At 30.8% G+C, this 14,293-nt stretch overlaps 1 protein-coding gene across 3 annotated transcripts in view; it reads left to right on the top strand.

The window, feature by feature from the left end:
- The window catches only part of SCAF11 (SR-related CTD associated factor 11), a 70,941-nt gene that overhangs the window by 28,835 nt on the left and 27,813 nt on the right, over positions 1–14,293 (top strand). For 2 of the 3 annotated variants that reach the window (XM_079139497.1, XM_079139496.1), the window contains exons 2-4: positions 1,450–1,531; positions 3,164–3,315; positions 13,307–13,384. In XM_079139497.1, coding sequence (XP_078995623.1) covers positions 1,471–1,531; positions 3,164–3,315; positions 13,307–13,384 — 291 coding nt within the window. In that variant the 5' untranslated portion in view covers positions 1,450–1,470. Of the gene's footprint in view, positions 1–1,449; positions 1,532–3,163; positions 3,316–8,936; positions 9,083–13,306; positions 13,385–14,293 lie in introns of those variants that run through there. The other variant, XM_079139498.1, reaches the window with a different exon arrangement.

Genomic DNA, 14,293 nt, shown 5'->3' with positions numbered 1-14,293 from the left:
TTTAAATTATTCTTACATCTTATTGGGTGTGGTGGTGCATGTAATCCCAGTTGCTCAGGAGGCTGAGGCAGGAGGTTTGTAAGTTTGAAGCCAGTGTCAGCAATTTAGTGAGGCCCTAAGGAATTTATGAGACCCCGTCTTAAAATAAAAATGCTGGGGATGTAGCTCAGTGGTAAAATGTCTCTGGGTTAAATTCCTAGTTATTCCCCAACCCCAGATAAATTATTCTTAACATCTATTACTAAGTTTCTTCTTATGCAGTTTGTTTTGTAACCAGAAGAGTGAAACTTTGCATTTTTCTTTATTTAACCAAACAGGAAATTTTCCTAGGCAAGTCATACCTTTAATGTACAAATTAGCATACGTATATTATTTTAGAAAATAGGAAAATTGCTTCAGATACATAGGAGAATCACAATTGATATTTGGAGAATTTATTCTGTTTAGATAACTAAAATGTATTCAGATAGTTGTTTGCATCATTTCAAGAATGAATATCGAGAATTGATTTTTAAAAATAATTTTACTTCATAAATTTCTTTCCTTTGACTACCAAATTAATTTCCTTTCCCATGTTTCTCTTTTTTTTTTTTGCCTCATATAATCACCATTTTCCTAGTGTCTAGATCAGAATAATCATGACTCCTTCCCCATATTTGCCTACAGAATCTCAGCAATTATTCATCTGCTCTTTAATTCCTTGGTTTTCTAATTCAGTTACTTTAGGTATGCAAATCATTCTGTAATCCATTGTATACTTTCCCAACATAGTAGTCTTGAAAAAAATAAACTTACATCTCTGTCTGTCTCTCTCTAACTTTTTTGCAGTGTTGGGCATCAAACTTAGGGTCTTGAACATGCTAGGCAAGTGCTCTACCACTGAGTTACTGTGGACAGCCACTTCTCTTCAGAGGAAGATTGAATCTTAAGCTTTTTAGTCAATCATCAGAGATCTGACTATAATCTAGTCTTATTTGATTTACATTGCTTTATTTCTTTTCTTGCCCTTCACTGTGAAATTCTTGGTTTATATGCCCATCCTTTTCCAGTATACACAAATATACATACTTTCACTTACTATTCTTGTCAGATTGGCCTAGCTAATTACTATTTTATTTCCCTATAACTATGTTGCTCCATGAATGCCTTAAATTTCTCTGAAAATTCCATTTCAGATTCATCTCTTTTTCCTGTGCTTGGATTGTTTTGTCATAGAATTTATCATTTAGCCTTTATTTAATAGTTAGGTAAGACTTTTCTTTTCAGTAAAACTGTTTGCTTTTTTTGCTTGCAAGTACTATAAAAAAGAATACTGAATTATCTTCAGACTGGCTTGGCTTATACCGTGTTTTTTTATGTGTAATTTCTTGCAGTTCAGAATTAATTTTTTATTAAATATTATTGAGAGAAGTCAAATGTAAAAATTCTCTATTATAATTCATCCTGTAGGAAACTCTTTTCCAAGGAAAAATGAAGAAGAAAACTGTGTACACCCTAAATGTGGGAGATCAGGAGTATGAAGATATGGAAGGTAATTTTTTTGTTTTTATAAAGCTTCTCTGTTGAAAGAAAAACTTTGTGTTTCCAAACATTCATTCATTTGTATACATGTCAAAATACACAAGAAAGTTTTTGGTTTTACTTAGTTTTGTTGTTAAAATAAACTAAAGAGGTATATACTTTTTTTTTTTTTTTAGCCTCTGTATTCTCTTTTAATTCTCTTATGGATTTTAATTAGTATGTTAGACCTCCCTTCTACCTCATTTCTTAGCCCCTCTTTCATGGCTATATCTCCTGTTCTTTCTTTCTTTTTTTTTTTTAAAGTTGTAGACACAATACCTTTATTTTATTTATTTGTCTTTATGTGGTGCTGAGGATGGAACCCAGGGTCTCACACTTGACTGGCTATACCACTGGTTCTACCACTGAGCTATAATCCCAGCTTAGTTATATTTCCTTTTCTGTCTCCTAGAACCTAGATAGTTTTTCAAATTTGTCTTCCAGTTCAAAAGTACTCTTTTCTTCTTTGTCCGATCTGCTGTTTAGTTATTCTACATGGTACCTGACAATTCTGATTTTTGAAACCAGTGATTTTAGTTTTTGCTGCTTTTGTTTTTGCAGATTCTTAATCAGGCTGACTTATTTTCCTAGATTTGTTGATGGTTGATTATGTTTTGATATTTGATAAATATAATCTGTGGAATCCTGACTGCCTAATATAGGAATTCTTTACAGGATTTATATGTGACTTCCTTCATCTTAGACTCATGCTGGCTTAGTTTAGCTCCCATTTGACTTACTACTAGAGTCTCTCAGTATTAGAATCATTTCTGCCTGGGAATGCTTGGTTTCCAGATCTGAGCAGTAGTATTGACAGTCATGCCAGGATAATCCCAGTTTTTCTTATGTTTGCTGTACATTGTTCATATTTCAGCTGACCAATCCTTTATTTATTTTTTTTATATTAACTTTTAGAGTTTCTTTTATTGCCTCTGAGTCAGCAGTTCATAGTGTTGTTTATCCTAGGCAAAAGCTGAAAACAAGTTTACATCCATCAGTAAGTTTAAAAGAAAAAGCAGATTAATGTGTATAGTTGTTGCATTTGTGTGAAGAATAGGGAAGAACATGTACTAAGATTTACTTTTTTATGCCTTAAAAAATCTTTGGAAGGACACAGAAGAAACTTAACTGTTGTTACTTGGTTGGATAGAACTAGATAGGTGGAGATAAATTGAGTGGGAGATTTGCCACTATAGCCATTTTTACTTTTAAATTTTGGAACCATATGAATTTTATTTTAAAAATTAAATTATTAATTAAATTTTTAGTTTAAAATTCATTAAAACTAATTGAAGTTCTTTTTACTCTTCCATTAAAAATAAAGTGGCAGGGGTGTAGTTCAGTGCCAGTGCATGTGCTTAGCATGTTCAAGGTGCTGGGTTCAGTTATCAGCAGTCTCCCACATATATACAGAAATAAACACAATACACATGCATGCAAAAGAAAGTAATGTTGGGGCTACTGGACTTAAGGAGTATGTTATTTATCTAAGATCTAATTATTTTTAATAGGAGGACCCTTAGACTATGTACTCTACTATATCCCTATAGAAATAAGTTATTTGGTTTTAGAGGACTTGAAAACACATTTGGTTGTTTTACAGGTGAAGAAAACAATACTGCTACCATTGGTCTGTTGTACAGTGAAGCAGATAGATGTCCAATTTGTCTTAATTGCCTATTAGAGAAGGAAGTTGGTTTTCCAGAAAGTTGTAATCATGTCTTCTGTGTGACCTGTATTCTTAAATGGGCAGAGGTAAGTCTGAGAATCAGAATTAACCATGGTTGATACATACTATATTTTAATTCCTGAGCAAGATTTCATTTTACCTAAAAAGTTGATACTGCATTTCATAAATTATTTCATAGTAATGAATTTCCCTGGTACTTGGGACAAATATCCTTGTATTATTAAAGTTCTCTCAGTTTATTTTCTTACAATTTTATTTTATTCAGCTTTTTATTCATTTACAATTAAGGAATTTTAAGTGCATTCCTTAAAAAAACAAAACAAAACAAAAAATCTTAACCTTACAGAAGAATAGATCAGATTACTTTTGACTCTATTTGTATGATAACATCTATTTACTACTAATAACACTTCTGTCTGCTTTTTGTTTTATATTTTTCAGAGAATCTTCACATAGGTTATTTGATTTCTTTTTATCAATCTTGCTGATTAACCAGAGCAGATGTAGTAATATCTTTTCATTTAACAGCTGAGGAATCTTGGATTTTATGTTCTATTACTTGGCCAAGATCTCAAAATTTAAGGGGCAGTGTAAATTTAGAATTTAATTTTCTAATTTCTGATTTTAATATAGCATCAATTAATTTCAGAGTTTGAGGTTAAATATACTGAGATTCTTCATAGAGTGTACCTGATTAAGGAACAGGACTTTTGATATATTATATTGACTCAATTTGGGTCAAATACTTTGAAAGAAATATTCATTATAAACCCTGTTGTTATAAATTGTTAAATAAAAATTCATTGTTCTTCATATTGATCATGTTGTACTTTCTGAATTAGTATTTTGACAGTGTGTAAAAATTAGTAAAAAAAAGATGTATCTCAAAAATTATTTGAATATTAATTGCATTCAGATTTTTCAGTGTCCCTAGATACATTGGAAATAATTGCATTTTACATAATTGGGAATTTACTTATATTGTCCTTAATAGTGTGAAAAGGAGAAATAACTATTTATACTGTCTTTCTGACTGAGTTCTGGGAAAAGGGAAGAAAAGGTTTGTTATGCTGATTGAATTCATAATAGTGTACATAGAAGCTCTTAACTTAGATTAAAACTTAAACCAGTCTTGACAAGAAGTGACTAAGGATAGTTGAAAATGTATTTTGGGGAAAAGTATTTTGAGTTTTATTGAGTTAAAATGGTTGGTAAATCTCTCTATAAGTTTACAGGTGCATTGACTAATGAAGTAAGAATGCATATGTTTCTCTGCCACCAAAATAAAGATTTAATATGTGTTGTATTTATTATATCTTGGTTATTTTATGATGAAATATTTTTAGAAAGGATTTTGCTGCTGGGTTCAGTGGTATACTCCTTAAGTTATCTCAGCGACTCGGGAAGCTGAGGCAGAAAAATCACACGTTTGAGGCCAACATCCAGAACTTTGTGAGACCCTGTCTAGAAATAAAAATAAAAAGAGCTGGGAGTATAGCTCAGTGGTAGAGCAGCTCTGGGTTAAATCCACATTACCACCATCTTAAGAAAAAAAAAAAATTACTTCAGGTAGAGAAGCACCATTACTGGGTGGATGGAAGGTTTCAGTTCAGTGCTTTTCATGATTATATTCAGTGACCACATAATTGTGAACTTAAACAACATAATCTGAATATGTATTTTTCACTTGAGAAAGTAGAATGTATTGACATGGTACTCTATCCTTCCTTATCACACCAAGTCCATCTTTCAACACAACCATAAGCTTTATTTAATACATGACATACTAGGGTATATGCTGAGAAGTGGCAATTGCTAGGTTGTAGAGTATGCATACATTCAACCCTATTAGACAAGTTAAGTTAGCAGTAAACTTAATTGTGTATTAATTGTTGAATATTGAAGGTGAAAATACTTGGTAACCTAAGTATTGTTTCAGTCAACACTTTTCTTGCATGTAATATTTTTCTTGTTATGAGTTATTCTTTTGGATATAAACATTTTATTGAAGTGAAATTGCTTAAAAGCAGGTACTTAACTGCTATACTACTTTCTTAAATTATGCTGGGCTGGGTGGTTAGAATTATGAAATTGTTTAAACAAAGTAATTAATTTTGAAAGGGGAGAATAAACAGAACATTCTGAATTATTACATTGTCCTCAGTGGGAATAGCAGCCATCAGTTAAATAAATGATTAAGTTGGTTGGTAGCAGGAGAACAATCTAATAAATTTTTCATTATAAATTATGAATGAATGCTGTTTTACAAAATCACTTAGGCTTTAAACTAATTTCCAATTGAATCTCCTGTGATAAGAATTAGATGTGTTTTAAAATATATCAGTGCTTTGACAAATAGAATCAGATTTTAAACTCACTCAGTATTTTTTGCATCATCATAAGTTTTTTTCTCTCATTTTTCTCAGCAACCATCTGTTTAAAAGAGAGGTATGCAGTTCACTTTTGATGCCAGAATTGGGAACAAGTATATATATTTAGAGTCTACCAAGGCCATGCATTATGCTGATAGTGCTCTTATACATTCTTTCATTTAATTACCTTTAATTTGCTATGTAGTGTTTATGTAATGTACAGAGTAAGAATTACTAACTCAAGCAGTAATTTGTTTCCAAGTGCTTAAAGGAATAGCCTAAAGCTAAAATAACTTCAAAAAAATTGATCCATAGTTTAACATTTTACATATGGTCTCCTCTAGAAGAGTAGATATCAAAGTGAGATTTACAGTGGTTGGAAATCTACATGATGAGAAAACAGCACAAAATGTATTCAGGATCATTTTTCTAGATTTTATGTCTTTCAGAAATTCAACCATGCTGAAATGTACAGTCAGGGTTCATGGAAATGTGATTCAGAAGTGATATCAAACACAAAAAAAAAATAAAGAGAAGTCATTTATTTACTTTCATCTTAATATTTTGGGCATTGAAGAAATTCTGATTGTAAGAAACGGATATTTAGAAAAGTTAAGATATATTATGTAGCTGAGTGTATCTTGAATATGCTTCAGAAATTGTTCATGCCCTTAAAATATCTGTCTCCAAGATGAAAGTAAGTTAACCTGTCCAGGCTGGAGAATCTTGGTTCTATTGTTATTTAAAGAAAAACTGCATAAGGACGTGAAAGTAATTAATTGACCTTTTGTAGTCCATGGGTACGCCACAGAATCCACTTTACTTAGGACAAAAGGGTTCAGCATAGTAAAACCTGTGTTTGCTTTGCTTTCAAAGCCTAGAACCTAATTGTCCTTTATCTTTCCCCTTGTCTTTTAAGTAACATATTTTCCTTAGGAACAGTAGAACAAATTGAAATTAAGCATGTCCTGTTTGAGTGTGTTGTTTCAAGGAATTCATAGATGGTAAACCTGTTAGTTTATAAAATTATAATGATATAGAATGTTGAACAGACAGTACAGTTGAATTACAGGATAGTTGAAATTTTTGTTTATTTAAACCATCACTATTAGAGCTGAGAATTTGAAATTAATAAAAACTATATTTCATTGGACTGATGAAATATGTGTAGAGCCAGTGTACTGAAGTTTCATCAGTCACTCGAATTTATTTTACATGTATTATAAGTAAAAATACAGTCTACATTTACTGAGATTTTTGAACTTACATAAATTTAATCTTAATGATCTGAGTTTGTACATTTAAAGTAGATATTTAGAAAGGTGAAGGCTAGAAAAATATGACGTATGAACAGTTGTGATAGCTGATCATAATTATGATTCCTATAGACAAGGGATTCCCCCCTCCCTACACAACTGGTTAAGAAGATATGATTTATATAATTTGGCACAGTTGCCAAGAAGTGGTTGAAAATCTGGCCTTTAAGGGGTAAGTTTTGAAAACTAAGAAATATTACATGTTTAAAACATTTCAGGAGTTCTTATTGTTTTTTTGGGGGGTGGGGGGTGAGAGTGCCAGGAGTTGGGGGCAGTGCTGGGGATTAAACCTCATACATACTAAGCACATGCTCGACCAGTCCCACTTACTGTATTGAAAGGACATGCAGTGTATGTGATTAAGATGCTCTTGATATCTTCTGAGGTTCTTTTCCCATATCTTTTAAATAATATAAAATATTTCCCTTTTAAATATTACTTTTTGAAATGTGATTAGCTTTCCCATTATACACAGTAAAATATTTATCTCAGTCTTCCATTTCCTATGAAGTACTGACAGTTTCAGTTTGAGAAAGTAAGGTTAATGAAGTCAAAATTGGACAGTTGGGAGAGGTATGCTTTCTCTTATGAGACTAGAAATGAAGAGTCTTACCAAGGTGACATACAGTTCTTGAAGAAGTCAGACAACAGTGTTTTGAATACAGACAGGTGAGGAGTATATTTTTGAATTAATAATATATAACAAAAAATCAAGATATGAGTAGTTAGTTGACTTACGTTTGGCTACCAATATATTTATATACAAGTGTTCCTTTATGCAGTAAGTGGAAATTTGCACCTCATTCTGGTGATTAAATGATTTTCAGTGGCATAATAATTCAGCAAAGCCTTATTGGCTGGGCATTTTCCAATCAATTTTTTCTCAAATTTTAGTTTTTTAACAAAATTACCAAACTTACCAAAATCTCCCTGTTATTGTATTTCTGTGGGAACAATATTTTGAGCATATAATTGGAGTACCACTAACATTAATTCTTTATCACTGATAAAGTATTGTTGGATATATTATTTCATTTAAGTGTATTAGATTGGGGCAATAAGTGATCAGTGCTTTCTACCTTTATCCTTAAAGTAGATTAGGGAAGTTGCTAGTTCTGAGTCCTCCAGAACTTGAACTTGTGACTTACTGGTATCCACTATCATTTTTACCCTATTAATTAATCCTTTGGGAAATACTTTGGTAAAGACTATTTCTACATTTTCATTGCTTATTATCTGAAGGATATTTGTGGAGATTTTCATTTAATTCTCTTTACCAGTCTATATATGAAGATTTTCACTTAATACTCTATTCACCAGTCAGGTAAATTAATGTGTATTTCTGTGTAGACTAGTTTTAAATGTCAGAATACATAAAATGATTTATACAAATAGTTCACTGAGTCTTCTGTTTTTGTAGTAGGACTAGAAAGCTTAACTATTAAATATCAGAAGAAATTAAGATTAAATGTAATTCTACCCAGTTATGTCTTGGAGAACATTGAGTGACTTTTATTTGAGTAGTTAGATGTACATTCTTACTGTTAATTTTATCACTGAAAACAATTTGTCTTTTAGGATTATACTTCTGAAAGCTAGTACAGAGAACCCTAGTTTCTCTAATATGAATTGACAAGAACTGACTTGAAAGAATGTTTTAAGTGTGACAGGAAAATGTAGGCTGAAACAGGTGAGCACTTTTGGAGGTATAGACTAGGTGTTTTAGAACCATAAATGAGAAGGGATAGGTCCTGGTTAATAGTTTTAAAATAAGCATCAACTTTTAATAGTATTCATTCCTCAATCATCTTTGTTTGATTTTTTTTTTTACTGCAGTTTTGTATAATATGCTTTATTCGTTAGTGGGAGATAATATAGATGTTTTAGAGATTCCCATGAATAGGAAAACTTACCAAGAGGTATAGAGATTTAGTCTTTAAGCACTTATCTTTAACACTTGCTTCTCTCTCTCTAGGAGGGGCTATCTATAGTCAGCCTATGTGATTGAGGATAGAGCAGCAGCAGGAAGCAAGAAATATTAGAAATCAAGAATCCTGAATTTCCAAATAAGGAAGGTTTCCTGTTTTTACATTTAAATATGGGTTTGTCTGAGCTGGGAATTTCCAACGCTTCAGAATACTAGGGTATGTTTTACTGAAATCATAGGAAGATTATTTTTACTATCAAAATGGCCTCCTTAACTGATATAACCTTAGTATGGAGCATTCACGGTAAAATGTATGCTCTGTTTATTATTAAACATTATATCATAAAACAGTGAGCAAATGTTATTAATTTTATAGCTGTATCATAAAGTCAAATGGTGATTTTAGATACTTTGATTTTGAAATTAATTAGAAATTTTAAAAAGTATTGAAAGTCATTCATTTAACCAGGTGAATAATTGAGGGTATTTTTGTGAAAAATTAAAATGATGAATAATTGAGAGATTTGTTTTGCATATAAGGAAACAATTTGATAATTTTCTTCAAAATTGAAATCATTTTTTAAAATACAGTAAGTATATTGATTAATTAAATTTTTCTGTAGTACTTTTAAATGTGGATTTTTAAAACCTTACTATTAGAAATTTAATCAGTTATTCTAGTGAAACAAACTTTATTTTGAATACTAAACTTAAAGTAGCTTTGCGATGTAAGGATGAGGTTCCTTTGGGAATACAATAAAATTAGGTCAATCTAAACCTTCTTTTAAAACCAAATTGTAAAATTTTTCTATTAAAAGTATGTGATTATCACATTATATATAATTTGATGCTTTAGTACATATTAATGAACTCTGGTGTGTGTTAGAGTAACTTTAATTTCCCTATAATACATATTAAGAAAAAAATTAAAGGTCTACTTAATTTTTCAAAATGTGTATTGATTTTTTTCATTGAATTCTTTAGCCACTCTTAATTTATTGATGTATGCTGTGAAGACTTAGCTTAAGATAACTGAATTCTTTTCTGTTTCTTTGTGAAATGCTTTGCTATGCTGTTTTTTTCCAGGTTCAGAAAAGGGCAGCATTGTTTGTTTGTTTCTTAGCCATATCAAAAGGTATTTTTTTTTATTGTAAACAAATGGGGTACAACTTGTTTCTCTGGTTGTACATGAAGTAGAGGTGTACCATCATTTGTGTAATCATACATTTACATAGGGTAATGATGTTTGATTCATTCTGTTATTTTTCCTTCCCCCCACCCCTCCACCGCTCTTTTTGGGGGCTTATTTTTTGACCTATGCTTTCCTTGTATGGGAAAGATAAATCAGTTTTAAGAAATGTTTCTGTTGCCTCATCTTGAGCCAAAGTGAATTAACTTTTTTTGTAGTGTTAACTAAGTTATTTTTAGGAAATAAGAATATGCAGGTTATAATATATAGTAGTTATCTACCTGTTACCTTTTTCCTTGCTTTTCATTTTTTTTAAAGTTTATTTTTGTTTTTGTTGTAGAGCAGTTCTTTCTTTGAATGAATCTTTAGACAGATCCAAAGCAGTATCCTTAAGGAAAAGGAGAATGAAAATCCTACCCAGAATCCAAAAATTGAAACAAATTAAAATGGGATGGTTAAGTTAAAACCATGTCACATCGAAAATTATGAAGGAAGAAATAATATTTAACTGATGTCAACAAAGGAAATTTAACAAAGAAAAACTTGAGGTTGTGTAATTTCAGAGTCATTGAATGATTCAGTGCATGATATACAGTAAATTTCTTGGACATAGAGGTTTTCTTTGGGTCTTGTCATAAATTGTAAAACCTAGAACAAGAAAATAATTTCCATGTATGTTATTTCCAATAAAAATCACTAAGAACTCATGTTTATCACTTGTATATACATAATACTGGTTTTTTTTTTTTTTTTTTCCTAATCAAGCCTTTTTGTTGTTGTTGCTGTTTTGTTTTGTTTTGTCTTTTGTATTGGAAGTTGAACCCTGGGTACTTTATCACTGAACTACATCCCTAACCCTTTTTATTTTGAAACAGGGTCTTGCTAAGTTGTTCGGGCTGGCCTTGAACTTGAGACCCTCCTGCCTTAGCACCAAATCACTGGGATTATAGGCATGCATCTTTGTGCCTAGTTGATCAATATTTATAAGACCTTACATAATGTTATATGCCACACATTTTTCTAAGAATTATTAATTCAGTTAATTCCTATGGAAACCTAAGAGTTAAATTTTGTTATTCCCATTTTCATAAATCATATATTTGAGGCACAGAGAGGCAGTGTAACTTGTACAAGTTTATAGAAAAGAGGAAATATGAAATAAATCCAGAACCTCTGCACATCTTAGGCATTAAGCAAACACTGGAGGAAACAAATTTTCATTTATTACTGTTTAACCTTTTTATGAATATTTATCTAAATTTACCTTTAAAACAAAAATTATTTTTAAGTTTTTATAAAAATAGGGAGAACTTGACAAATTTACATATTCTTAAATTATAAACGTAGTAAAAATATAGCCTTATCTAAGAAATTTCATAGAGTATATACTAATTGGTAAACAAACAGCGATTGCATAGGTAATTGAAATAGAATTACTCCTTGTAATACATAAGGTCTTTAGGGGTTGGGGTTGTAACTCAGTGGCAGAGTGCTTGCCTAGCACGTGTGAGGCACTGGGTTTAGCATCATATAAAAATAAATAAATAAAAGCATGCTGTCCATCTATTTCTACAAAAAAATCAACAATAAAAAAAATTAAAGCTGCCATCTTATTACAAACAGCAAAACTTCTTAAGGTCAGATTCCTGTAGGTAAAGTCATAGTATCCTAAATCCCTGCTATTTGTAGGTTAGTGGAACTGGCTTCTACAAGTTTCAACTGACTTCTTATAGTAAGGTCACATTTCCAATTCAGAGTGGTGAAGCATTTTCCTATCAAAGACAACTTACTTGATGGGTAAAGAACCAATTACCTTTCACTAAAGTGGTAGAAGGTAACTAGTTTTTGTTTTGACTCTTCCCAAAGTAACTCTTGAGCTTTGTGAAAATGTTATCAGATACTCCACACAGTTTCTTCTACCTATACTTGTGTAAGCATATCTAAATATGCAGTAAAGCCCAGAAAGGCAAATACCACATTTTACACTAAGGAATAATATAAGGTAATTTATATAGATTCTATGACTATCTTTGATCTTCTGGATTACTATTAAATTTTTAAAATTCCTTTTTACTTTTGTAACCATAGATATTAATATTACCTCTTAGAGTTTTCTTCATAGATTGCTGAGTCCTGCCTCTTACCCAGGTAGAAAACTTTCCATCTTAAATTATTTAAATAATATAAACCCACCTTTACACAAATATTTAATAGAATCAAACCCTCAATTATAGTTGATGCACATGAATTTTGAAAGGACAAAGTATACTTATATCAAAATAAAGTTGATTTATAATCAAAGCAATTGAAGGACCAGTTTCCTTAGATGAAAACACCAATGTCAATTTGGAAAAATTTAACAGTCTAATAAAAAAGGCAAAGAACATGAATAGACAGTTTAAAGAAAAGAACTTTGAATAACCTTTAAAAATAAGGAAGTTTACCCTTTTCCATGTAAAAGGAAGGGTAAACTAAATCTATAATGACATGTATGCTGTTACAAATGAGATAACTTTGAATTACTAATATAAACCAATCTAAGATATAGAATTAAGAGGAGAAAAAATTAGTTCAACATCTGAATTATACTATAATATTAAGACATACACATAAATATACATTGAATATCTGCAAAAGCCTATATAAGGAACTGCCTATGGAGAGGTCATCTAGGCAGTCCACTGATGGGAGAGGTGGTTGAATACTTCATTTTCTTCATCTTTTAAATATTTTTATTGCTGTCACAACTACCTATTCAAATCATTGATTTTTGGAGAAATATTTAAAATACTTAAAATATATTAAAAATACAGAATATTTTGTAAAGGGCCTGTCCAAGCCATTGTTTTCGCAGCTGATTTAAAAGTTGCCAAAGTTTTAGCAAAACAGCCAGCTTTATATCACAGGGTTGTAGATTTCAGCCCAGCTTGCATTATACAGTAGTTCTTCCTTGGGTAGCAAACATTAATGGAATCTTAATTACAGAGATCTTATTTCTCTTTTTCATCATTGTATTCCACTACCATACAATAGGTGTTCAGTAAATATTTGAATGAATGAAACAAATTCAGGGTGTATATTCTATGGCATGATACAGACAATAGTATTTCATCTCCTTTATTTTTGAAAGAAGAAAAACATGGTTTCTGTTTGCTGTTTTAGTGGAAAACTTACAACTATATTTAGTATTGTTTAATGTGATCTATACTAAGGAAACATTTTTAAGTATATAATTTGTTCATCATTTTTCAGACACTGGCTTCATGTCCTATTGACCGAAAACCTTTTCAGGCAGTGTTTAAATTCAGTGCAGTGGAAGGGTGTGTTAAGGTGAGTCTTAGATATTATATTGCAGCATAAATTATATAAACTAATTTGGGACTATTTTGCTTTGATATATTTCCAGTTTGCGTATAATAAGAAATTTGTTCAACTTTTTAGGTTCAATATGTGCAGTCATTCCTCTTCAGTATGATAGGCTCAAACTTTTTAACAAGGGTACAGAAATTCTGAACCTTTTTTTTTTTTTCTTTGCCTTCTGTAAAGGGCATATCTATAGTTACTTTGTTATATTTCACAAAATACATTAGATTTCTGGTGCTCTGAAAGATGTTTCATACTTAAATACAGAATATTCAAGCTTTTAGAATATCTTCAACATGAGTACTTCCTGTACTTTCAAAATATTTATTAATTGGGAAGCACTTTTAATACATTCTCTCCTTGAAAAATGGCATCAGATAATTTCCAAAGATATTTTGTTACTTTGCTTGGAATAAAATTTTAAATTTAATTAATAGGGTTTGCATATAACAAAGTTTGGTACAGAGTATTTATTATCATATGAAACATCTTTCACATTCTCTTTATATCTTCCTTTGACCTTAACTTCTGTTGAATCTTCACTTTCTTTTTACAGCTGAACTTGAATGAGATACTACCTCCCTTAGCTGTCACTGAACATTCATTTCTATCATCTTACTTTACCAGTTGTTAGTAAGGTCCAGGATAACATTATGACTTCCAAATCTCATTGTTTAATTTCTGCATGTAATGCTGATATCCCTTTCTTCTTTGGCTTCTAGGACATCTTTCTCTTATGGGTATGTAGGTATATTTGATTATTTTACATATCTGACCTTTGATCTTATTTGCCATCTTCTTACCTTCCCTTTCCTTTTCTTAAAAATATTTTTTTTAGTTGTAAATGGACACAGTGCTTTTGTTTATTTATTTTTA

This window comes from Sciurus vulgaris (genome assembly GCF_902686455.1).
Source record: "Sciurus vulgaris genome assembly, chromosome: 5".
NCBI classification, from domain to species: Eukaryota; Metazoa; Chordata; class Mammalia; order Rodentia; family Sciuridae; genus Sciurus; species Sciurus vulgaris.
Note: the sequence above shows the minus strand (reverse complement) of the source record. Positions and strands in the feature narration are given on the sequence as shown.